Source organism: Bufo bufo, chromosome 11, assembly GCF_905171765.1.
Source record: "Bufo bufo chromosome 11, aBufBuf1.1, whole genome shotgun sequence".
In the NCBI taxonomy this organism is placed as follows: domain Eukaryota; kingdom Metazoa; phylum Chordata; class Amphibia; order Anura; family Bufonidae; genus Bufo; species Bufo bufo.
The window spans coordinates 29716405-29742570 of record NC_053399.1 but is presented as its reverse complement, the minus strand read 5'-3'; the positions used below and the strand labels follow the sequence as shown (position 1 = coordinate 29742570).

Sequence of the window (26166 nt, the reverse complement as noted above, 5' to 3'; positions counted from 1 at the left end):
AATGTATGGATTACACTGTGCTGTCAGAAGAGGAGAACGCCTACAGTGGAAAATAATGAACATGGGCCCCTTTATTCTCAGAGGTCCCACCGACCATAAAGTGCACTTTATGAGATGAGAATAACTCTTTAATCTAATACGTATGGCCAATCAAAAACTGGAAATTGACAAATAGCAGCTGTAAATACACAATTACCAATTTTTTTAACCAGTTCAAGACCAGGTCATATTCTATTTTATTTTTTGGACATTTTTCTTTGAAAGCCATAACTGTTTTCTGTTCAGTAACATAAATACTTTGTGCCTTTTTTTCATTGATACAAGGGGCTTTATTTTTATGTCAATTTTGAGTATTTTTTGATTTTACAAAAAAGGAAAAATGTCTGATTTTCACAATGTATTAAATTTTTTTTGTTAATATCACAATTTGCAACTAAAATATTTTTTGATGTCCCCTTTCCATAACGATCATTTTGATATATGGGATGTATGGATTATGGTCACTAGGCTAGACGCTGCGGTGCGGTGGCTTATTTTTTTAATTGTTTTTATTTTTTTATTTAGTCTGTTTTTATTTTACATTCAGCCCCCATAAATTCATACAAGAACCCTTTTAACGTTACGTTTTTAATTTTTTATTGCTGCTTTCTCCTATAACTGGGGCTGACATTAGTCTATACAGCCCCCAGCGAGGTTGCACAGGGCTGATTGCAGAGCTGATCTGAGTCTGCTAAGACCCAGCAGCCCACGCAGACACCCGGCCACCAGTGATCACATGACTGCTGGGACCGGAGCAAGAAACAGCATCACCACTTCCTGATCTTTACACACAGAACTCGTTCAGAGCTGTGTATAGAGCAATAGGGAAGGCAGGGACGGTGAGTAGCATCACTGCCTTCTCTATGGGGACCCTGCTGCCACCGACAGCGGGCTCCTCACTCCAGCTGCAGTCTCTGCGTGGACATTTTAAAATGATCGTGCAGAGATATGTGCAGACCACCCGGACATATTTAATCAATGGACGGTTGACCACCGGTTAAATACAATGTAGTAATTGAATATGCAATCATCAAGTGGCCATTTACATAAACTGGAACTTGTCTTCTGCAACACCGACTTCAATGCATTCATTATGAAATTAGTACATCTGCCTCTATCATGTCATATATCCACCAAATTCTTTATCCCTTGAAAGAAAATTCTTTGAAACACCAACCCATCTCACTCTGACTTACAGCACCATGCAAGTTAAGCTAGTCATAGGCATGGGATTAAAGTTAGACGAAAAATGAAGGATTCTGACTGTTCAAATGCACCTATATAGAGACCTATAACCTACTGTATATAGACCTATAATCATGACAACAACCAAATAGCTGTTCCACGGAAACTACTCTACATTTTGGAAACCAGCAACTGGATCTGAATACTTTTGTAATTGCATGTAATTAAAAATTTTGCAAAGCTACTGAGTTATTCAATAAAATGTATCTGTATAGCGCCACCTGCTGTTTTATTTTCCTTATTTCTCTGTCCACTTCACTGGTCACCCATGCTCCGTTCCATCCTTCAACTGCCACCAGCCATTTCTACTGTTGGAAGCTGTGACAGTTACAGAGAGAGCTGCAGCAGAAAGTTACTATATAACGTTGGATTTTTAATTTTTACATTAATCATGGGATAACCCCTCTAAATATTAATTTACCAACTCCAACTTAGCCGATAGTTAAAATACTGTATCTTTAAAGGAAACCAGATTTTTGAAAAGCTCTTTTTCTCACACAGCATCCAATTCTGCAAACGCATATTTTTCTCCTAATGGTTTCCAATAAAACCATCCTACGTTTGCATTTTGTAGGGAAACTGTTACTTCTGCTGAAGTAAGGAAGAAAGGATACGAGGGAATACACTGTATATCACTTAACGTTAACCCTAATAGAAGTAGTCAACAGATATATCACAATACAATCAGCCAACACGCTCAACAACAATATTTATTTGGCAACATAAAAAAAATGCAAAAATAGAAAGTAACAGATTCCAAACATTATAATGTATTCAAACTTTACTAAAGTAACAGTAGAGCAATTTCACATTTCAGCAGTTTTATCTCCATTGGAAGTCATAGATTTTTCCAAAACCGCCAACATCTTGCCAAGTATCAGACCAATATTGGCCATCTCAGTGCGAAGACCACGCAAGTCTGTAGCCATCATACTCTGCAGCTCACAAAGATCTCTCAATCTTTGATCTACGCGTGAACTCGATCTCTCAGGCTGATCCTGTGCTCTCTGTTGAGATTCTTCAGGTTGTTTCTTCATCAACTGAAGGGGCTGTAAATTCGAGCAAGGAGCAGACTTAGTTACCACTGAGGAACTTCTTCTGAACTTTTTCTTTAATATTCTTTTTGGCCTCTGGAGTAGCACAGGGTCATCACTATCTGAAGAAGAGTCTCTCTCTGCCAGGTAAAGGTCTTCTGCAGATGAACATCCAGGAAAAACCTGCTCCAAACTGGATGCTCTGCCATCCGATGCACCATCACATAAAGAAGCACAAGATAAGAGAGGGCTTTTTGGGTCACTTTTGTTCAATTCCCTGCTTTTAAATTTGGAATCTTTCTGAGATTCTTCAACAATGCTCTGCAGATGTTTCATTTGGACATTGGTTTCAAAATCACTTTGATTTTGAGAAGATACTTTAGAGCGGGCTGTCTCGTGGTCTTCAGGGGTACAGTAGAATTGCCTACGATACTTCTCACTCACAAGGTTACCTGTGGGAAGACAATATGGCATAATAAAGTAAGAACTAAGGTTGTGAGAATTTTTGAAGGCAAAAATCATGTCAAATACTTACACACTGAAGTCTGTGGCACAAGGTCCTGTAGACTGAGCTACTGCAAAGGAGCAGAAGAGGAGATCTGGCTGACCTCATCTAGGTCTGATCTTTAAATCAAAACCTCCCAATAAGCCTGGCAAAAATCAAACTTGGTGGTTAATTGAAAGTTAAAAATCAATCATGATTCAATATTTTATTTCATTTAAAATGGAGCAGTGTAAATAATTATCTTACCTGGTCTCGCAGATCATCTATCTTCCTCACATTGGCCAACTTAAAGAGGCACCTAGAACCTGTGTCTACAGGCTGGCGATTCTCCTCAATGCTGCCATGTTCTCGATTTTAGTCACTTATTATTCAGACACCTTCTCGTCTCTCTTGCAGTAGCCCAGGCTTCACATAACAAGTAGTGAACGCAATACAGGAATCAAAAGAAGAAACCCGTCCAAAAACTAAATAAAAATCTAAAATGCCACGAACAAGACATCTCTTCCACCAGTGAAAATATTTCTATGGACTGTATTTGCATTACAAGGCTTATTCTGAGCAGGGACCACCTTAACCACGCTGATCCCACTGCCACCGCCTTCTTAAACACAAAGTCAGTCTGCTTGAACAAGCCTGGCAACGCTAGACGATGTGATACCCCTCCTGCAATATGGGCTGGCTTTAGTGTCATGCCCCCAGATCCCTATGGTGTCGCAATTTTAGTTTACAAGAACTGCAGGGGGTCTGGGTGGTACAGCAGCAATACAGACTGTTAAACTTTAAAGGGGTTATCCGACACTAACAAATGCTCCCCATATGTTGGGCCTCTTACACTGATTCTACTTACCGCTGCTTCTCTCTGTGCGCGGATGAAAACATCCGGTGTCGGCAGGAGAAGCAGCAGCGGCAGGAGCCGCGCAGGGAGTGGGGAGCCAGGTAAGTAGAATCAGTGTGAGACCTCCATAAACTATGGCATACAGCAGGGTACATGCCATCCTGACACCTCACATGATATCAATACTTGGACCCATCAAGACAAGCCACCGCTAAAAGTCCCACTTGAAAGATGGTCTCTTGCTCTGTGTGACTCCATACAACCAAGTATCACATGTCTCCCATTCATTCAAACAGGCGGTGTGCAATCATCTGCAGGGGAATTGTGTGGCCACTTGCAGCTGTCTTGGAGATAACAGCTGATCTCTGGGGGAAGGGGGCACAAGAAAGAGTTGTCCTAATGTTGACGAAAGCATTGCGTGCAGCGGTTTTGGTCCACCATGTGATGGAAGTCAGATTTTTCAGCATGCACATTTTCTTATGCAGCATAATTCGGTTCCCATCAGATCCCATTAATGGCAGAACATAGGAATGTCACCTTATTGCCATGATCTTCAGAAACTTTTACATGTATCTGTAATAGTGGTGTTTAACAAGTGCATGCTACATTCAACAGTTAGGACCTGCTACTAGTCCCGTAGGCCTCTTTCACGCAAGAGAGTCCTCCATCCAAATGTTATGCATGTAGTGAACACATAGCATCTGGACTGAATCCTGACCCATTGATTTCAATGGGTCTGTGCACATTAGCGTAGTTTATCATCGATTATCGCATCATTATTCTTTCTTTTTTTTTTTTTTTTTTTAATAAAAAAATCGCATCATGTTCTACATTGTCTGTTTTTTTACATAGTCCTGGCTTCATAAATGGGGTTTGAGTGAAAAAACGGAAGACATCCAGCTGCAATGTGTTTTTTAATGATTTTCGCTAGGAGATGTGGAGTGTTAGCCTTCAGTTTTTCATCACGTGTGTGAAAAATGCATCAAAAACTGATTGCATCCGTGCAGAAAAACAATGAATACAATCACATACAAAAGTGAATAAACTTGTGGAGATGTGAAAGCAGCCTTAAAGGGGCTTTCCGGGATCGACCTTCTGATGACCTATCCACAGGATAGGCCATCAATATCAGATCAGTGAAGGGTCAGCGTCCCTGCATCCCCAGTGATCAGCATCATCATTGGGAAGCTGTGGTACCCAATGGCCACTACATTTCAAAGGTGATTATTATTTTTTTAGTCTACCCTAAAATTGTGTTCTTTTTTTGCAGGACATACAATACTTTATTATTAATTAAAATATAGTGTATATTAAGAGTGTATAGCAATTAATTTTTGTATGTCTTATTTAGGGAAATATGGTCAAAAACGGGGAAAAAATACAGATGTGGTGAGTATCTCTACTTTTGTTATTTGAGACTATTTGCAGCGGTTGTCCAAATTTTTATTTATATAGTAACCCGATAGATATTTAGTTTTTCTCCTTGTAACTTTACATTTTGCTATATTTATGTACGTGATCCCTGCTGTCCTCCTTATACAGATCACTGATGAGTGATCTAGTGGTAACAGTTACCACTTATCTGTATATACAGTGAGGAACAGAAGTATTTGAACACCCTGCGATTTTCTCCCACTTAGAAATCATGGAGGGGTCTGAAATTCACATTGTAGGTGCATTCCCACTCAAATAAATAAAAAAATTCAGTAAATCACATTGTATGATTTTTAAAGAATGTATTTGTCTTGCACTGCTGAACATTTGAACACCTGAGAAAATCAGTGTTAATATTCGGTACAGAAGCCTTTGTTTGCAATTACAGAGGTCAAACGTTTCCTGTAGTTCTTGACCAGGTTTGCACACACTGCAGCAGGGATTTTGGCCCACTCCTCCACACAGATCTCCTCTAGATCTGTCAGGTTTCGGGGCTGTCGCTGAGCAACACAGAGTTTCAGCTCCCTCCAAAGATGTTCTATTGGATTTAGGTGGCTAGGCCACTCCAGAACCTTGATATGCTTCTTACAGAGCCACTCCTTGGTTATCCTGGCTGTGTGCTTCGGGTCGTTGTCATCTTGGAAGACCCAGCCACGACCCATCTTCAATGCTCTGACTGAGGGAAGGAGGTTGTTGCTCAAAATCTCACAATAAATGGCCCCATTCATCCTCTCCTTAATACAGTGCAGTCGTCCTGTCCCCTTCCCAGAAAAGCACCCCCAAAGCATGATGTTACCACCCCCATGCTTCACAGTAGGGATGGTGTTCTTGAGATACAACTCATCCTTTTTCCTCCAAACACGACGAGTGAAGTTTGGACCAAAAAGCTCTACTTTGGTCTCATCTGACCACATGAATTTCTCCCATGCCTCCTCTGGATCATCCAGATGGTCATTGGCAAACTTCAGACGGGCCTGGACATGTGATGACTTGAGCAGGGAAACCTTCCGTGCAATGCATGATTTGAAACCATGACGGCGTAGTGTTCTACCGACAGTGACCTTTGAAACTGTGGTCCCAGCTCTCTTCATGTCATTGACCAGCTCCTCCCTTGTAGTTCTGGGCGGATTCCTCACCTTCCTTATCATCAGTAATACCCCACGAGGTGAGACCTTGCATAGAGCCCCAGTCCGAGGGAGACTTACAGTCGTCTTTAGCCTCTTCCATTTTCTCCAACAATTGCTCTAACAGTTGATCTATTTTCACCAAGCTGCTTGGCAATTGCCCCGTAGCCCTTTCCAGCCTTGGAGGTCCACAATTTTGTCTCTGGTGTCTTTTGACAGCTCTATGGTCTTGCCCATGGTAGTAGTTGGCCTCTGACTGTGGGGTGGACAGGTGTCTTTAAAAAGCTCAGGCAGGTGCTACTAAGTTAGATTAATGAATGGAGTAGTGGTGGACTTTTTAAAAGGCACAGTAACAGGTCTTTGAGAGCCAGAATTCTTGCTGTTACTCAGGTGTTCAAATACTTCTGTTCAGCAGTGCAAGACAAATACATTCTTTAAAATTCATACAATGTGATTTCCAGAATTTTTATTTATTTATTCTGTCTCTCAGAGTGGGAATGCACCTACAATGTGAATTTCAGACCCCTCCATGATTTCTAAGTGGGAGAACTTGCAAAATTGCAGGGTGTTCAAATACTTCTGTTCCGCACTGTAGACAGATTGCATCTCCTCTGTAAGCCTCTGAGCGCCTTCCTCACAGGGAATTCCTGTGACATCATTCTTGGCATCATGGGATTCCCTGGCAACTGCCCGAATGCAAAAGCAGTTCTTCTGGATTGATGAAGACAATGCTAGATATCAGCACTATGTTCAAGGCGCTTTCAAGGGTTTGTTGTCCCATAAAAAATATTCGACAGTTTTCAAACCAGCACCTGGATCTGAATACTTTTGTAATTGTATGTAATTAAAAATTTTGTATAGTCACCGAGTTAGACAATACTTACCGTTCCCCCCCCGCACGGGGGAGAACGGGTAAGTATCGGCTAAAGGAGGGGCCCGGGCATTGTGGGGGCTATTTGTACTATTAGAAAACCCCTTTAAGTTACCTTTCATAATATGGGATGTCAGTGTGGCAACCAGAAAAAAGGCACCTCATGGTGCCATCAAAGGCAACACTTAATGAACAAGCTACTGGGTCTAGTCTATGCCATTAGTCTGTACCTTGATTGTACACTGTACCCATACCTATAATCCCTTACCACAATTGGTCCTTCTGGTTTACAAACTATGAGGAAGGGACATCACGTGACAACGTCACCATGAACTAAACGCTATGCTGTTTAGTTCATCAAAATTAGGCTTGGGCTACTTTCACACTAGCGTTTTTACGGATCTGTCATGGATCTGCAAAAACGCTTCCGTTACAATAATACAACAGCATGCACCCGTCATGAACGGATCCGGTTGTATTATGTCTTCTATAGCCATGACGGATCCGTCACCATTGAAAGTGAATGGGGGACGGATCCGTTTTCTATGGTATCAGAGAAAACGGATCCGTCCCCATTGACTTACATTGTGTGTCAGCGTTTTTCTGTCTGCGATGGGGACGCAACCAAACGGAAAGGGATGAATTTTGGAGCACTCCGTTTTGTTCAGTTCTGTTCCTATTGACAATGAATGGGGACAAAACTGAAGTTTTCTTCCGCTATTGAGATCCTATGACGAATCTAGGGCTGCAACGATTAATCAACGTTATCGATAATATTCAAAAACGGGATTCGTTGTCGCCTGCTTCATTCATAAAGTAGGCGGAGCGTCACGTAAGGTAAAAGAAGATGCGGTGATTTAAAGTAAAAGTTACTGCCGGTTAAGGAATACTGCTGTGAGCGGCGGGGCCAGGGCTGTTATGGGGAGGGGGATCTGTGTATGGCACTGTTATGGGGAGGGGGATCTGTGTATGGCACTGTTATGGGGAGGGGGATCTGTGTATGGCACTGTTATGGGGAGGGGGATCTGTGTATGGCACTGTTATGGGGAGGGGGATCTGTGTATGGCACTGTTATGGGGAGGGGGATCTGTGTATGGCACTGTTATGGGGAGGGGGATCTGTGTATGGCACTGTTATGGGGAGGGGGATCTGTGTATGGCACTGTTATGGGGAGGGGGGGGATCTGTGGATGACACTGCTATGGGGGATATCTGTGGATGACACATATAGCATAAGATGCCATCCATAGATCCCCCCATAGCATAGTCATCCACAGGTCCCCCTCCCCATAACAGTGCACAGATCCCCCTCCCATAACAGTGCACAGATCCCCCTCCCCATAACAGTGCACAGATCCCCCTCCCCATAACAGTGCACAGATCCCCCTCCCCATAACAGTGCACAGATCCCCCTCCCCATAACAGTGCCATCCACAGATCCCCTCCATAACAGTGCCATCCACAGATCCCCTCTATAACAGTGCCATCCACAGATCCCCTCCATAACAGTGCCATCCACAGATCCCCTCCATAACAGTGCCATCCACAGATCCCCTCCATAACAGTGCCATCCACAGATCCCCTCCATAACAGTGCCATCCACAGATCCCCTCCATAACAGTGCCATCCACAGAACCCCTCCATAACAGTGCCATCCACAGAACCCCTCCATAACAGTGCCATCCACAGAACCCCTCCATAACAGTGCCATCCACAGAACCCCTCCATAACAGTGCCATCCACAGAACCCCTCCATAACAGTGCCATCCACAGAACCCCTCCATAACAGTGCCATCCACAGAACCCCTCCATAACAGTGCCATTAACAATTTGTTTTAATATGGCCTTTGAACATAATTTTTCAAGTAAAATCATATAAACCCCTTTGTCATTTTGGTGTTTTTTCCCGATTAATCAATGAAATTATCGACAACTAATCGATTATTCAAATAATTGTTAGCTGCAGCCCTAGACGAATTGAAGACGCAGATGTGAAAGTAGCCTTAGCCCCTTGGATCACCGCTTCAGCACCACCTTTCCCCATTAGGAACTCCCCATTAGACAAGGACCGGCATCCTCACCGTCTTCCTGTCTGGTCCTTTAATCCCACGCATGCAACAGTGAATGTTTCAATCAGAGCATTTTCAGTACAACTCGATCAGCTTTCCACGATGCTGAGATCCAAACTGTGCATGTGCTGATGACATTTGGATCTCAGGATCTGGGAAAGCCGACTGACAAGTTCTGCACATGCAAAGACGGAACATTCACCAGTGCAGGCAGACAGAGGATGCCTGGCCCTGTCATTGAAGGCGAGGGGTGGAGGGGCCAAGGGGCAAAAGGCAAAGCAGTGCTCTGGGGGGGGCTTGGGCACTGAAACCTAATTAGCATATGAAAAACTGCAGATTTCTCAAAAAACAGGGGCCATGGATTTCAATAAGTAATTATTTCATTCGGCATGATCAACCCTTCGGGTGATGTCACAGCGCAGATTTAAAAAAAAACACAGCACAGCCGCAATTGTGTGGCAGCACCCTTACAGGCAGGACGTCTATTTAATAGGGTTGATCATGCTGACAGGTGCTCTTTAACCACTTCCAGACCCCTTCCTGACAAAGACTAATTTTGCAAATCTGACATAATGGTGGTAATAACTTTGGAACGCTTTTACTTATCCAAGCCATTCAGAGCTTGTTTTCTCGTGACACATTATACTTCATGTTAATGGTAAATTTGAGTCAATATGTTTTACCTTTATTTATGAAAACTTAACGAAAATTTGAAAAAATTGAATCGCTCTGCTTTTAAGACAGATAGTGATGCCTTAAAATATTCATTAATTAACATTCCCCATATATCTACTTTATGTTGGCATAATTTTGGTAATGCAATTTTATTTATTTTTAGGACGTTAGAAGGTTTAGAATTTTTGAAGCAATTTTTGACATTTTTAAGGAAACTTTAAGGAGCAGTTCAGTTCTGAAGTCACTTTGTGGGGCTTACATAGTGGAAAACCCCCATAAATGACCCCATTGTAGAAACTACACCCCTCAAGTTACTCAAAACTGATTTTACAAACTTTGTTAACCCTTTAGGTGTTCCACAAGAATTAAAGGAAAATGGAGATGACATTTCTAAATTTCACTTTTTGGCAGATTTTCCATTTTAATCCATTTTCTCTTTAACACATCGAGTGTTAACAGCCAAACAAAACGTAATATTTATTACCCCGATTCTGCGGTTTACAGAAACACCCCACATGTGGTCGTAAAAGGATGTAAGGGCACACGGCAGGGCGCAGAAGAAAAGGAGCGCTATATGGTTTTTGGAATGCAGATTTTGCTGAACTGGTTTTTAGATGCCATGTCCCTTTTGAAGCCCCCCTGATGCACCCTTACAGTAGAAACTCCCAAAACGTGACCCCATGTCGTAAACTAGGGGATACGGTGCCAGTTTTTTTGGTACTATTTTGGGGTACATATGATTTTTAATTGCTCTAGATTAAATTTTTTTCACGAGGCAAGGTAACCAAAAAATGGCAGTTTTTATTTTTTACAACATTCATTGTAGTGTGTAGACAGTGTAGATCATGTGCCATTTTTATAGAGCAGTTTTTCAAATATGTCTACTTTCTTTGTTTATTTCAGTTTTACACAATAAAGCATTTTTGAAAAAAAAAATTATGTTTGTGTGTCTCAATTTTCTGAACGCCATTTTTTTACATTTTTCTGCCGATCATCTTGTGCAGGGGCTTGTTTTTTGCAGGAAGAGTTGAAGTTGTTATTGGTACCATTTTTGGGTACATATAATTTTTTGATCATTCATTATTACACTTTAGTTTAACACAGTTTTTAGTTATCTTTACAGCGTTCACCTGAGGGGTTAGGTCATGTGACTTTTTTTTTTATAGAGCAGATCATTACGGATGTGGCAATACCTAATATGTATACTTTCTCTTATTTAAGTTTTACACAGTAGCATTTTTGAAACAAAAAAAAATGATTTTTTTTTGACCGATTGTCTTAGGTTGGATCTAATTTTTTGCGGGATGATGCGACGGTTTGATTGGTACCATTGATCACTTGGTGTTGCACTTTTTGTGATGCAAGGTGACCAAAAAAAAGGCTCTTTTTTTTTCTTTTTCTTTTTTTTACACTGTTTTTATTCATTTATTTTTTATGGCGTTTATCGGACATGGTGGATCATGTGATATTTATAGAGCCGGCTGTCACGGACGCTGCAATACCAAATAGGTCTATTTTATTTATTCTTTTTTTTATTTTACACTTTGCGTCCCCCATAAAAGGTTATACAAGACCTCTGGGGGACATTTAACTTTTTTTTTTCTTTTTCACTATTGATTTCTCCTGTAACTGGGGCTGACATAGTAGCTCCAGTTACAGGGGAAATACACCCCCCAGAGAGGCTGTACAGCAGGGGTGCACAACCTGCGGCCCTCGATACCATTCTGTGCGGGCCCCCAACCATCGGGTAACAATATTTATTTCTATGTTTTGTGGCTGCTCACATGTATCTTTCATGTATTCTCCCATTAGATGGGAGTACTAGAAGTGTAACTAGACATTTATGATATATACTCTATGTTCAATATGCCAAAAATATAGTATTTCCGTTGGTAGTACCTCTAAGTTTTATTTTCGGCCCTTGGAATTGGTTTAGGCTGACAATGTGGCCCCCAACCAGAAAAGGTTGTGCACCCCTGCTGTACAGCCTCAGTGCAGGGTTGATCGAGGTCTGTGGAATACCCGACAGCAACTGGACGCTCCCGTCCCCGGCAGTCACATGACCACCGGGCCGGCACAGGAAGCGCATAGCGCTTCCTGATCTGTATACACAGCGCCTTCTCTATGGGTTGCCCTGCTGTCACTGACAGCGGCCCCCCCCCCTCGCTCGGCAGCTGCACGATTAGCGTGCAGCTGCCATCTCTGAATGGATGTTCTAGAACGTCCATTCAGAGATAAACGTCCGCCCATAGGACGTTTATAGTCAATGGGCGGTCGTGAAGTGGTTAAAGAGGAGTTGTCACCTCTCCTGAGAGGTCTGTTTTAGTCACTATCTACATTGTCCATATAATAACAATTCTGGAGCATCTATTCATATGACTCTATGATGTGCCATTGTTGTATTATTCCTGCTAGAAGCTATGAATTATTTGCTAGCAGTTTGCAGTAAAGGTACAGATGGGTGCTACCAGTTGGGAGTGTGTCCCTGTACAGTCTGACACTGGCTGCACCGATTGGATAGTGTCAATTAGTGCAAGGTCACATCGCCAATTAGCAAAACCCATCTGGACCTTCACTGCAAACTGCTAATACTTGATTTTTAACTTTTAGCAGGAATAATAGAGGAATGGCACATCACAGAGTCATAAGAACAGATGCTCCAGAATTGTTATTACATGGGGAATGCAAGTGGCTGCTAAAACAGAGATGTCAGGAGAGGCGCCAGGTCCTCTAAGAGCTAGAACGTCACTAATTGGGGGCTCCATCGAGTGCACAAAGTCTAGGCGTCACCTGTGATGTGCAGTCAACATTTTACATTATTACCTGCAATCTCGGTTTACACCAGGCCAGGTTTCCATAAAAAGGGAACAGTCTAATAGTAACTACTACGCGTATTATAGGAACAGTACAAGTCACAGAGCTGTACCACGACCATATAAAAGTATTCTATATAATGCACAGCTGGGGCTACATTATTTGTTACCTGCTCTCCTGCAAAACTTAATCCTTTTTAAAAGAAACTCTCCAGCACTTCAGATGTGTCTAATGATGTTCTGCAGCTGCTGCAGCATACTACTATATAAAGCATAGCTGCTGAAGAACAACTTCATAAAGAAGCACCACGTATCAATCAGTGGTTGTCACACGTCGTAATCAGTGACCGACTGCCTCTGTAGATAGAGATGAGCAGCGTCTACAGTGCGCCACTTTTCTCTGCATCATCATGAGGTATATATACACACAGCAGACACCGAGGCCCCATCATCTGCGCATTTCTGATTTAACCAAATGATGGCTATATCCATTTGGAAGTCCTACTAATGGGCTGTTAAAGCAGGACCGCTGCAAACCAATAAGTATACGAAGGCCACTTAATTATACCTCATACGTAGCGGTGCTATTAATACCGCAGAACAGCTGCAACATAAAAGTATAGACACAGCTTTGCCGTTGTTCTCAATGACTTCACAAACATGGAATGGGCACAGCTTTCAAGGCTACATTTTGCTTTATGAAATGGCAGACAGTATATACACATACACTTAAAGAGGACCTTTCAGCAGTTTTGACATAGGCTAATTATGGTATTACCTTGTAGGGCGGCCCCCACTGATGCCATGGTGGGTGTTTTTTTTTTTTTTTTATTTAAAAGCCCCCCTCCCCTGTGCCCCCCCCCCCCCCCCCCGATTATTTGATGCGCTGTATTATAACGAGCAGTAAACTCGCAACGGGGAGGGGACGCGGTCTTCTGCTGTGGGCGTCTCCTTCTCCCTGGATGTGAGCATCCTCAATGCGGCACTAAAAATCATTATTCGGTCCCTGGTGCTGATGACTAGTGCAAACAGTACGAGAACGAACAATAGTATTAAAGAGGTTGGCCATCTTCGCTGTGTTTTATTTTTCAGACTCCCAAAGTGGCTGGACCTGCGGTAGAGAGCATACCCCTGCCACTAGGGTTCTGGCTTCGTAGATCCACCTTGTGCTCTGCTGGTCCTGGGTATACACAGGTTAATATCCTGTTTGATGTTGGTCACGTGACTGCCATGCCCAATTAATGCCCACAGGGGTCACGTGGACCCATGTCCAACAGGGTCTAGCAGTGCATGAGGCAGAGCGATGGAGCAGGAACCCAGTGGCAGAGAAAAGCTAAGTATGCTCACCACCATGGGTCCAGCCATGCTTGGGGGGAAGGGGTAGGGTGGTTGGGGTCTGAAGAAGAAAACACAGTAACCCCTTTAATGAAAGTTCGCCCCCATACCGCATGGGAGCAGCTCAGTCCACTGCACAATGGATGGAGCTGAGAAGTTCAGGTTTCAGAGCTGATCAGTGGGGATGCCAGGAGTCAGACCCTCATACTGGTGACCTATCCTTAGGATACGATCCCTTTGACAAGAGAAAACCATGAAAGGCTATGTTCCTGCACCATATTTGGAAGTATATTAAAATATTATTATTATTTTTTTACAATTTTTACATAGTTTAGCAGCAATTTTTAAAGGACCATAAACCCCTTTAAATGCCCAGCGTTTACAAGGTGTCTACCCAAATTAATGAGGTGTCAAAATCCACAAAACATTTTAGAAAACAATGTACCAGGATGACAGCACATCCATATGCACGTACATGCGTTCTAAGCCTAGCATTTACCTTGAGACATGGCGACAGAAGGCAGCTGGAGTGTGGAGAATCCAAGGCTTCCATTAAGGAGTTGGGCGTTTGTTCCTGAACTGGGGATCTGGACAATGCCATATGGGTTTATCTGTATGGGAGTGGTAAATGTAACAACTGTTCCGCCATCTTGAGAAGCAGCAGGCTGGATAGTCTCACTCTTGACTTCTGTAGCAGGTATTAACCCGGGGAAAGAAGACTGTATATTTGTAGTGTACGCTGAAGAAGAATCTGTCAAACCAGCTTGAAGAACCTTGACTTCCTCGGAAGAAGACACTAAGATGTCCGAGTTTGGGGCACCATTGCTTACAATGGTAGAGGCCACTTTTTGAGAATTCAATGTCACCGTTTGTGAATTTGCCACATTTATACCATTTAGAAGCACGCCATTGGGTCCTTGGATAAACGAGCCGCCGTTTAGAAAGAGAGGTGAAGTATTGGAAGATACCAAACTTCCATTTAACAGCACTCCAGAGGAACCTAAGGAGATCTTATTTCCAATGTGCTGCATATACACCGCATCTGGGTGAGATGAAAGGTTTAGGTTGGAGACCCCATCCGAGTTGGAAAGAGTATGTGGAGACAAGTCGTCTTGGCCTTTGCTCGATTCATCCTCAGTGCTGTGGTTTCCATCAGACTCACTAAATTTGCAAAGTAAAGCACACAAAAAGAAACATCATTACAAAACTCCAATGTAAATGGAAGGGACACGAATTGACAGTAAAAATAAAAAATAAAAAACTTCAAAAGTATATGCAAACAGCTGGTTCAGGGAAACCCTCTTTTGGAGGAGACTAATGGACACTTAACTTGTGTGAAGTGGCAAGAAGCAAACACAGAAGGGCCATTTGGCAAATATATGGCAGTCAAGTGGTGGCATTTGTAAACGGGGAGCAGTTATTAAGCAAGAAAAATAAATACCATGCCGAGGATTATATGCTTGGATGCTGTAAAATAGAAAAGTTATTTTCTAAGCAATCAATTACTTCATCTACAACTGCAGAAAAGTAATTATTAACCAGCCACCAAGATAAGGGGCGACCAAATTCTGCCTTAGGGCTCATGCACACGACCGTATGTTTGGTCTGCATACTATCCAAATTTTCTGTGGATCGGATGCGGACCCATTCATGCGTCCTTTCTATGGCCCCGCTAAAAAGATGGAACATGCTCTATTCTTGTCCATTTCGTGGACAAGGATAGGACATTTCTATTGAAGCGAAGAAAAAAAAATTGCAGCATGCACACAGCCGGGATCCATGTTTTGTGGATCCACAATTTGCAAAACACATAAGGCTGGGTGCATGAGCCCTTAAGGCCGATTCGCACAACGGTGTTTGCTTCTAGTAAACACAGGCCATGTGCACGCTACATCTCCCGGACCGACTGCGGTTCCCCGGACCTAAAAACTGACTTAATAGCGATTTATGACCACATTTTTGACCAGTTCCGATCACAATTGTGGGTCTAGTGTACTATGCTCACATCATGTCAGCACAGTACAATACACCCGCGATCCGATAGGAACTGACGGCATCATGATGTAGTCAGTTCAGGTCAGAGGAGCCATGGTCGGCCGATACACAGGCTGTGCTTCCCAGACCGAGCACGATCATGTGAATCAACCCTTAGGACAGGGGTGCACAGCCTGGGGGCCACATGCGGCCCTTGATACCATTCTGTGTGGCCCCCAACCATCTGGTAACAGACATGTATGTCTATGGCTTGTGGCTGCTCACATGTGTCTTTCATGTATTCCCCCATTAGATGGGAGCCCTGGAAGGGTAACCAGACATTTATGATGTTTACTGTATGTTCTATATGCCATAGAGTATTTCAGTTGGCAATACCCCTTTAAAGGGAACCCGTCATCAACGTTATGCTGACCTCACTGAGGGCAGCATAAAATAGTGACAGAAATGCTGATGTCAGCGGTGTGTCACTCATGAGCTAAAAGTAAGTGGTTGCTGAGAACCAGCATCATAATCACTGCAGCGCAGGCCTGGAAAAGAGTCAAATCTACCTGAGAAGAGTCCTGGTTATTCCTAATCTCCTGCTCTCCCCATCTGCTGATGGTTGGCAGTTCTCTCCTAGAGAGAAAGAGAGAAAACTAGGTAGAAGACTGTCAGCCATCAGCAGGTGGGCAGGAGAGCAGGAACTCATGAATAACCAGGACTCTTCTCAGGTGGCCGGGACTCTTTTCCAGGCCCAGTCTGCAATGATTATGATGTTGGTTCTCGGCAACTACTTACTTTTAACTTATATATGACAGAGCGCTGAAATCAACTCACCTGTCTCTACTTTATTCTGCCTTTAGTATGGGCAGCATAAAGTTGATAACAGGTTCCCTTTAAGTTTTATTTTCAGCCCTTGGAATTGGTTCAGGCTGACAATGTGGCCCCCAACCAGAAAAGGTTGTGGACCCCTGCCTTAGGGTCTTCTTACATTTGCTAATGGCGGGACAATAATGAGCGCTAATCAAACGCGCTAACCAGTCAATCAAACTGCACTCATTTAAAAGGGTCATTCACATGACCAGATGCAAAGTAAAAAGGGGGTCGAATGATTGTTTAGTCTCAATTCACTTTGCATACTGTTGGCAGCAGATCCTTGCTTACACAGGGTGATGTGCTGCCGACAAATGACGAGTTTAAGGGGCCGCACGAAAGATGCAATCATCCGACTCTTTAGATGTCGGGTGATAGGTGACATCTGTACACAGGCCAATTGTCGGGGACGAGCGTTCGTAGAACGTCTGTGCCCAATAATTGACTCTATCCTCAGCCAATGTATAAGAGCCCTTGGTCCATACACATTAGATTAACATTGGTTAAACCTGCCAATGTCAACGGAACCGGCCAATTAAAGTGTATGCAAACCTCCCATCTCCCCCTGAAATAATTGCTCCCAATTTTCTGGGTTCACAACAGCGCTGCCATTTCTTTTCGGCTCATTTATAGGAGCAGCACAATGAAAACCACCTACGGTAAGTGCCAAATCTGACATAACTGAAACCAACTGCACTAGACAAACCCAATTGACTATAATAGGGTCAGTCAGGTTACCATTTTACCAGGTAAGAGAGGAAAGCGTGCTGCCTCCAACGTGCATGTGAACGAAACCCACAGTGTACGTCCAGCGTAATTCTATACTTCCTGATCACACAAGCATGCAATTCACAGGAAGGCCTGGAATACGATGGAATGCCCCAAAGGTGTGAATGTATGGGGAAGAGCTTGAGGAGTGGGGGGAGGTTTTCTTTACCCAGGAAGGATTCGTTTAGACAGCACAAGGAATGTTACCTGTCCACATTTGCCCATCCATCAAGACCTCCCTTCCCCCACATCTCTATGCAGTAAGCCGGGGATATGGAGATTGCTATCTCGCCTTGGAAAGCACATGCATCAAGCACAAATTACAAAAAACCATTCTGCAGCTCATGCCTGTAACCGGACCATTAAGACCCCAACCAGCAAATGCATAAGCATCCATTGTGCGGGGCTGTCATATCTGCACACTTAAAGCCCATGAATATTTTACAAGCTGTAAAGGTTTGATCTAGGACATATACTTGCACATTTACAATGGCGGGTATATGGAAACATGTATGCTATATCAGGAAAGAACAACCTAATTCCTATTGATAGGGCTGAAAACATCACATCATGAAGTAAAGGATTTTGTTGACCTCGTTGATCTTTTCATTTATTAGCAACTGATATATTATCCTATTTCCTGCAACCTACTAACGCAGTCGGCCATATTATGACGCCATACTAGTTCTGGTATAAAGCCGTAATACTGAGGTCATGGTATCTTACGGATATTGTATTTCCGTGTGTCGGCTTATGTCTTGGAAGTGTAATGGGCCATCACCTGCTACAGATGTTAGGCCTGTCTCACATCTGTGTTGATGCAGATCCGACAGGCTGTTCCGGCAGGGAACAGCCTTCCGGATCCATCACTGACGTAATTCTGTTCCGTCCCATTCACTATAATGGGGACTGGTGGATATCCGGGCGCAACCTGGCAAATATGCAGAGAAGCAGCCGGCAGCGGTCTATGTCTGGCCGCTTCTCTGCATATTTGCTGGGTTTCTCCGGGATCTCCACCGCCATTATAATAAATGGGGAAAGAAGGAATAGCACTTTGTCATAGCGGCTGTCACTGTTTACACCTTGCTCACATCTCCATTGACTGTAATAAGATCCAGCGGTGATACGGCTGATTTCCGGCATAAAAGCTGGGTTTTGGACGGACAAAAAAAAGATGCATATATAAATGTAAGATTGCAAGGGTCTGACTGCTGGGGCCCCCAGTGATCCTGATAACAGAGTTATCCTGAGTCCCCCATCTGAAGCGAGCAGTGGGCTGAAGGAGCAATGTCTACACCAGTTCCATATAAGTGAATGGACAGACATGCGCACTACCACTCCATTTGTAAAGGGGACTCTGTCCCAGCGGTTGGATTCTCCTGCAATACAGCCTGTACTGTCTATACTGTGGATAGATAAACACTATTTGGTGGGATAACCTTTTTAAGGTTACTTTCACACAAGCGTTAATATTTTCCGGTATTGAGATCAGTCATAGGGTCTCAATACCGGAAAAAAACGCTTCCGTTTTGTCCCCATTCATTGTCAATGGGGACAAAACGTAACTGAACGGAGTGCTCCAAAATGCATTCCGTCCCGTTCTCATACCGCAGCATGCTGCGGTTTGCTTTCCGTCTTGGGATGCGGAGCAAGACGGATTCGTCATGACCCACAATGCAAGTCAATGGGGACGGATCCGTTTTCTCTTACACAATCTGACAATAGAAAACGGATCCATCCCCCATTGACTTTCAATGGAGTTCATGACGGTTCCGTCTTGGCTATGTTAAAGATCCATTCATAACGGATGCAGATGGTTGTATTATCAGTAACGGAAGCGTTTTTTGCTGAACCCTGCCGGATCCAGCAAAACCGCCAGTGTGAAAGTAGCCTAAAGGAGACTTAAAAAATAAAAAACACATCCATTTCTCTTAGGGATGATGGCAGGGCCACACACACACACTCAGAACTAATATCTGATCCCAGGGGTAGACTGGCCATAGACCCTACAGGGAAATATTCTTGTTGGGTCGATGCCCAGGGGGCCACCTGCGCCCTTCTCAAGCTGACAGCCAGGTAATGATCTGATGTGCTCAACATTAATGAATGTAGGAGCATCAGGTTCTTATGCACCTGGCAGGTGCCCTACTAAATTCAACTGTATCGCCATCCTCAGGTCAGTGATACACTTGAATACTGCATCGAGGGTGGCAGTATTTTGTGCTGCACTGTGGTATTTGGTTCTGCAGGGGCGGTATTTTGTGGTGCACTACAGTATTGCTGGCCCTGCCTACTTGTGTTGCCCCGCCTTGTGTGAATTTGGACTCTCATACAACATGAGGCCATTTTTAGATTTCCAGGGCCACTTTAAGTTTCCAGTCCGCACCCGATTTATCCAGACACGTGCATGAGGCATAAAAGATCGCAAAGACAATTTTTACCATAAATCAATCTTCATCACAAAGATTATTTCAAACCATTGGTTCCACCCAGATATTGACAGAATCTTCTACTCTTTCACAGGTTTATAAGCCATTTATCCAAATGAGGCAAAAATGTATACGGACCAGGCCCTCTACACCTGAGAAATCCATGGAAACCCTTCGGCCTCTTTCACACGAGCGTGTCCGGATAAGGTCCGGATGCGTTGCGGCAAACCCGCGCGAGTAGGTACCCAATTGCAGTCAGTTTTGACTGCGATTGCGTTCCGTTGTTCAGTTTTTATCGTGCGGGTCCAATGCGTTTTGCACGCGCGTGATAAAAAACTGAATGTGGTACCCAGATCCGAACTTCTTCACAGAAGTTCAGGTTTGGGTTCAAGGTTGTGTAGATTGTATTAGTTACCCTTATAACATGGTTATAAGGGAAAATAATAGCATTCTGAATACAGAATGCATAGTACAATAGGGCTGGAGGGGTTAAAAATAAATAAATAATTTAACTCACCTTAATCCACTTGTTCGCGCAGCCGACATCTCTTCTGTCTTCTTCTTTGAGGAATAGGACCTTTGATGGAGTCACTGCGCTCATCACATGATCTTTTACCATGTTATGGATCATGTGACGGACCATGTGATGAGCGTAGTGACGTCATCAAAGAAGCAGTTAAATTATTATTATTGTTGTTTTTTTTAACCCCTCCAGCCCTATTGTACTATGCATTCTGTATTCAGAATGCTATTATTTCCCCTTATAACCATGTTATAAGGGGAAATAATACAATCTACACAACCTTGAACCCAAACTTCTGTGAAGAAGTTCGGGTCTGGGTACCACATTCAGTTTTTTATCACGCGCGTGCAAAACGCATTGCACCCGCGCGATAAAAACTGAACGCAACGCAATCGCAGTCAAAACCTACTCACGCGGGTTTGCCGCAACGCATCCGGACACACTCCTGTGAAAGAGGCTTTATACCAGTGGCAACCCTCATTGTATGGACATCACATGGACTTCTCCTAGTCCCTCCAATACTGCTATATAGCATTTGGTCAAATACACCACAATAAGCACTGCACATATCTCAGGGGTCTTTGCACTCAGCTGGACAGAGGTTGTGTGTCTGTTGATATGCACACTCACACTTCCCTAAATCCAGATTATAGCAGGGGCAGACTGGTCATAGACCCCACCGGGAAATTTCTTGGTAGGCTGATGCCAAGGAGTCCACTCGAGGCTCCCTCAAGCTGTCAGGTATGCAACGATTAATTACGAGCCAAGCCGGGTACCACAAATGTCCTCTGAATTCAACTGTATCACCAATACCCATGGCCTTCTGTCCCACCATTCACCCTCACGGAGAAAGAGGCCACTTGACCTGAAGCCTATGAGGCAGTGTACAAACCGCACATGAATGCAGGCATCTCAGGTCCCAGGCTGGATGAGGTCTAGGCCTGAACTGCAGAGGATATAGCCGAGCACGCTTACTTGTGCTGCTCTAACCTTTTGTCATTTTGAAAGGGCCACTTTCACATTTTTTTTTTTCAGGGGCCACTTTAGGTTGCCAGTCCACCCCTGGTCTATGGTATGGGGCAGCTCCTTTGGACTAAATACTCCTTCATAAAAGGCAACACCTTAGGTGCATTGTCCTACAGTGTAAATGCTAAGGCTTCATAGCATACCCTGCTAACAATATTCAAGCTGTAAAGATAGTATGGGGAATGTCCTGTCTACAGAGCACTAATATCTAGAAGTATGGGGAACGCCAGATCACACTGCAAATACAACACACAGCATTATTTCATTATTGCTGTACGTGCCTTTCAAGAAAAAAAACACCTCAGGGCAACTTCTCTCATTAAAAGTTCTACAAATGGGAGGCGTAAAGAGACAGAACAGGGAAGGGCTGAACGTTCTGTTGGAAGAACAGGTCACCTCCACCTGGCAGGCCAAACCAGTCACAAACCTGTAGAGATAAGGGATTTCTGAAGAAAACAAACTAACCCCTGCAAAGTCTTGACGTCCTAGACAACGCTACAACCCTGTACCTTGCTCTCAAACATAAGAAGTAATCTGGACAAAGGACAGGATGACTGGCGGCCACGGGAACAACTGTTTAGATCACTGTTTTCAGTCCTGATTCGCCCATTCACACAGCTAGGCCGAACATGCATATTATTTCAGTGGAGATAAGCAGCTGCCAGACACCACTTGACTATTGCGGATAGAAAAAATAAATAAAAAATCACCCTGTCCCGTGACCGATTTAATGTAGCCTTTGAAGGGGTATTCCCATCTAGTAAAGATGGTATATAGCTAGGATATGCCACCACTTTATGATCAGTCGAGGTCTTGCCTCTGGGACCCGAAGCAATCCTGAAAATGAAGGAGTTGCACTGCTGACCCTGTAAAGCAGGCATCCTCAAACTGCGGCCCTCCAGCTGTTGTAAAACTACAACTCCCACGATGCCCTACTGATACTTGTAGGCTGTTCGGGCATGCTGGGAGGTGTAGTTTTGCAACAGCTGGAGGGCCACAGTTTGAGGATGCCTGCTGTAGAGCAACTCCTCAGCCACCTGCTATGCAAGGGAACTGTGCACAGCTTCATTTCAAGGGGTTATCCAGTGTCACGGATCTGTTGACCCAGCTACAGCGGTGGCATCACTTCGACAAAATGTGACGTCACAGCTGCTGCCAGTCACTAGGCTCAAACAGCATACTGCTGAGATCAGCGATTGGCTGCAGCAGTCATGTGTTGCCGACGTGGCATCATTGCTGTAGTTGGGTCAGCAGAGCCCACCCGGAAGAACCGGAGAGGCAGCGTGGGATCTGCTAGGTAAGTAATGGTCTGTTCTTTATTGCAGGCATGCCACAAGGGTTGTCCAGTTTTTTTTCTGGACCCCTTTAAGTGAATGGGCCCGCCCTACAGCCATGTGGCCAAGAGTGCCATGGGCTTGGAAAAACTAGCGTGGTCGTCCCTTCATTCTCCAAACTGGTCAGGGGCCCAGGAGTCAGATCCCCACCTACAGTAAAGTGATGGCATATCCTAGATGGGAGCACTTAAAGGGTTTATCCAAGGGGGAAGACTCCACTCTAAGAGTCGCTGGCCTGTGGAGATACCTGGTTCCGCCGCAGGGTTCGGTGTCTTATGCTCCCGGGTCGGCTCCCTCTTCCTCAGTCGATAAGGGGACATGTGACCACTGTAGCCAATCACAGGCTGCAGCAGTGACCTGTTCCCTTGCATCAGGTGACCAGTGGTCGTGACGTCACGTATTGCCCTGTCGACGGATATCGATTTCATCTCTGCATGGATAAGAAGAGCCATCTGAGGAGTGTCGGAGACTGAACCCAGCAGTGGGGACCAGGTATTATCTCCACCGCAGGTCACCCACCCTGGGAGGTCTTGTCTTACTTTTGGACAACTCCTTTAAGTAAATCAGAAATGTCTTTTGTAAGACCACCAAAAAATGGTGCAATCTGTAGCATTTCTAAAGCGCTGCACTCTGGTTATCCCTCAGACCATGGCAGGCCACACTGTCAGATGTGACCACCTTTGTCATACTAGACACATGTCAATAAACATGTCAAGAATGAAAGGGAAGAGGAAGAAGAATTTTTGGAAATTATGGAGCTTGCCACGTTAGAAGTCATTTTTGTTAAATACGATTAACCAATGCTCTGTAGACTATGGTTCTGAACATCTGCACGGACCACCATTCGTGGCCTGATTCACAACACATCATCCTACGTACTGTCCTGTGGCTCCTTGGCTGTTCTGAAACTACAAGTCCCAGCATAACAAAACTCTGCAGAGCGTCACAGCATCCTGGAACTGGTGGCTCTACAGGCCACTGCAATCCGATAATGTTGTGAGCTAGGCTGCTTTTACATGGGTCTGCTCTTGAACCATATGGTAATCTGCACAGCAGGAAGGAGACGCCACCTATCTATATGTGGGCTTTCAGTTTGTTGCATTGTATTAAAGCGGTGTAAACCATTTGGCGGTCAAATGTTTCTTAAAAAAAAAGACAACTTCCAGGTAACAAAAGGAGTCAAACTAGCACGAAGGTGTTAAAAGTGCAGCCCCCACTAGATTTCCCCCTCTCTAAGGGGAACAAGCTCACATCTGTTCCAACACTCTCCTGTGCAGTCATAGGGGCTTACAGCAATCTCAGCCCCCTCTGGCTGCAAATCAGCGCCCCTTCTCCGTCTCCCCCCCACCCCCCTTTTCCCAGAAGTCATTTATTTTAGTTTAAAGCATTGCCTCGCGGATAATCTAAACCCAGCGCGTAAATGGGAAAATGACCAATCCTTACCTAAAACCGTCAGATCTTACCGGAAAGGTTTAAACGGCAGCTGCAGGAATCCGTACGACGGCAAGATCATAAAATAAAAAAAAATAAAAAAAATGGGCAATGCAAATGAGCAAAGGCGATCAAAGGGCAGGAGTTGTCTCCTATCTAGGATTTCAATGAAACCCGAGCTGAATGAGTTCAGAATCAGGTTTCAAAACACTGCAGCCTGATCCGCCATGCTCTCTAACCGGCTGCATCAAATTCGAGCAAATCATTCACTCTGTCATAATTAAAATTATATAGACAGGCAGGCCACCAAAATCATTCTCTACAAGTTTTACCCCCCAAAACTGACACCTATGCACCTCTATAGACAGGCTGCATGGCTGGGATCCACTTCAAGCAAAAAAATAATAATAATACTAAAGTTTGCAGCAGAGCAGCGCCATATTGCAGCAGGCACAATAGAGGAAAGTGGCAGAAGTTGGGTGCTCACCTCTTGGACTGCGCCTCGGAGGGGTTGCGGTCGCGCTGCCGGCGGTTCTTGAACCAGTTGCTGACCTGGGTGAGGGACAGGCCGGTGATCTTGGCCAGGTTCCTCTTGGCGGCCGGGGACGGGTAGCGGTTGTGCTTGTAGAGCTCCTTGAGCGCGTTGCGGGACTTCTCCTTGAAGCAGTAGACGGTCTCCTCTCCGTCCCAGATGGTCCGGGGCAGCGGGAACTTCCTCCTCAGCCGGTACTTGTCCACCGCCCCCAGGGGTCTCCCCCGGGCCTTTTCCGCCTCGTTGTACCGAGCCTTGTACCAGAGGTCCTGCAGCATGGCGTGGTTGGACGGCTCAAAGTTATGGCTCTCCAGCACCGAGAAGAGCTCCTGGTACCTGCCCTGGTGGAAAGCTACCAGCGCCCGGGCTTTCAGGATACTCTCGTTGCCACGTAGCAGGTCACTTTGGGGTAGAGACCACAGGAACCGGGCCAGCCTGTCCAGGTCCCCACCTTGCTGCAGAGCCTCGCACACGCAGGCGACATGCTCCGGGGAGAAGGCTAGGGTGTACGGGGCCCCCCCGCCACCGCTCACAAGTTCGTTCTTGATCCCCTCCTCTGTCCCGGGCTGCTGTGCATGCTCCATAGAGAAAGGAGCCGCGTCCAAGGCATCTTCCTGCTTGATCTCTATTGCATTTGGGATCCCGTTGGAAGGGGAAGACATTTTTTCCCCCCTTCTGTTAAAAAAAAAAAAAAAAAAGTCCACCCCTCCCGTCTGATCAGGTTTCCATCGGACACGCAGCGATCATTACTTCCCCCCCTCCCCAGAAGTGTAAACGAATCGCAGCAATGTGACTACTATACAACTGCAAACTCTGGCAGGAACGTCCTGGCCTGGAGCTGGGAGAACCATTGGGGGAACTGAGGTGGGCGGGGACTTTGGAATGCAAGACCGGCCGTTGCTGCGGCAACCGTCACTCAAAGCGTTCGCTCCCCCCCCTCTCTTCCACCTATCGCGCGCGGTCAGGCGCAGACTGTACGTATATATTATATACACCTCCACCTGGCCGGAGCCTGCTCTCCAGACCTGATCACAACTCTCCAGGCCTGACAGCTCTTGTCGGAGGAAGGACCATAAACCTGATTCAGAATCCTGGCTGTAGCAGTTAACTCCCCAGCCCTGGGGCCTAAGGGGGGTCTGAAGGCCCCTCTGCTTTTTAAGAAGACACATTATACAGTGGCCTTGTTAGACGTTTTGCGTTGACCTGATCTCCATTTTGATTTGAATATTGCAGAAAATTACAGTATTATGTTTTTGCATCTGGAAGAAATTATATTATTATGAGAAATTATATCATTA

General features: G+C 44.6%; 1 protein-coding gene across 1 annotated transcript in view; it reads right to left on the bottom strand.

Moving 5' to 3' along the window:
• The window catches only part of SIX4 (SIX homeobox 4), a 30652-nt gene extending 4948 nt beyond the window's left edge, over window positions 1–25704 (bottom strand). Inside the window, exons 1-2 of the mRNA XM_040411201.1 lie at window positions 24824–25704; window positions 14478–15139 (exon numbers count right to left, since the gene is read on the bottom strand). Coding sequence (XP_040267135.1) covers window positions 14478–15139; window positions 24824–25530 — 1369 coding nt within the window. The 5' untranslated portion in view covers window positions 25531–25704. The remainder of the gene's footprint in view (window positions 1–14477; window positions 15140–24823) is intronic.
• Between the last annotated feature and the right edge of the window lie 462 nt (window positions 25705–26166).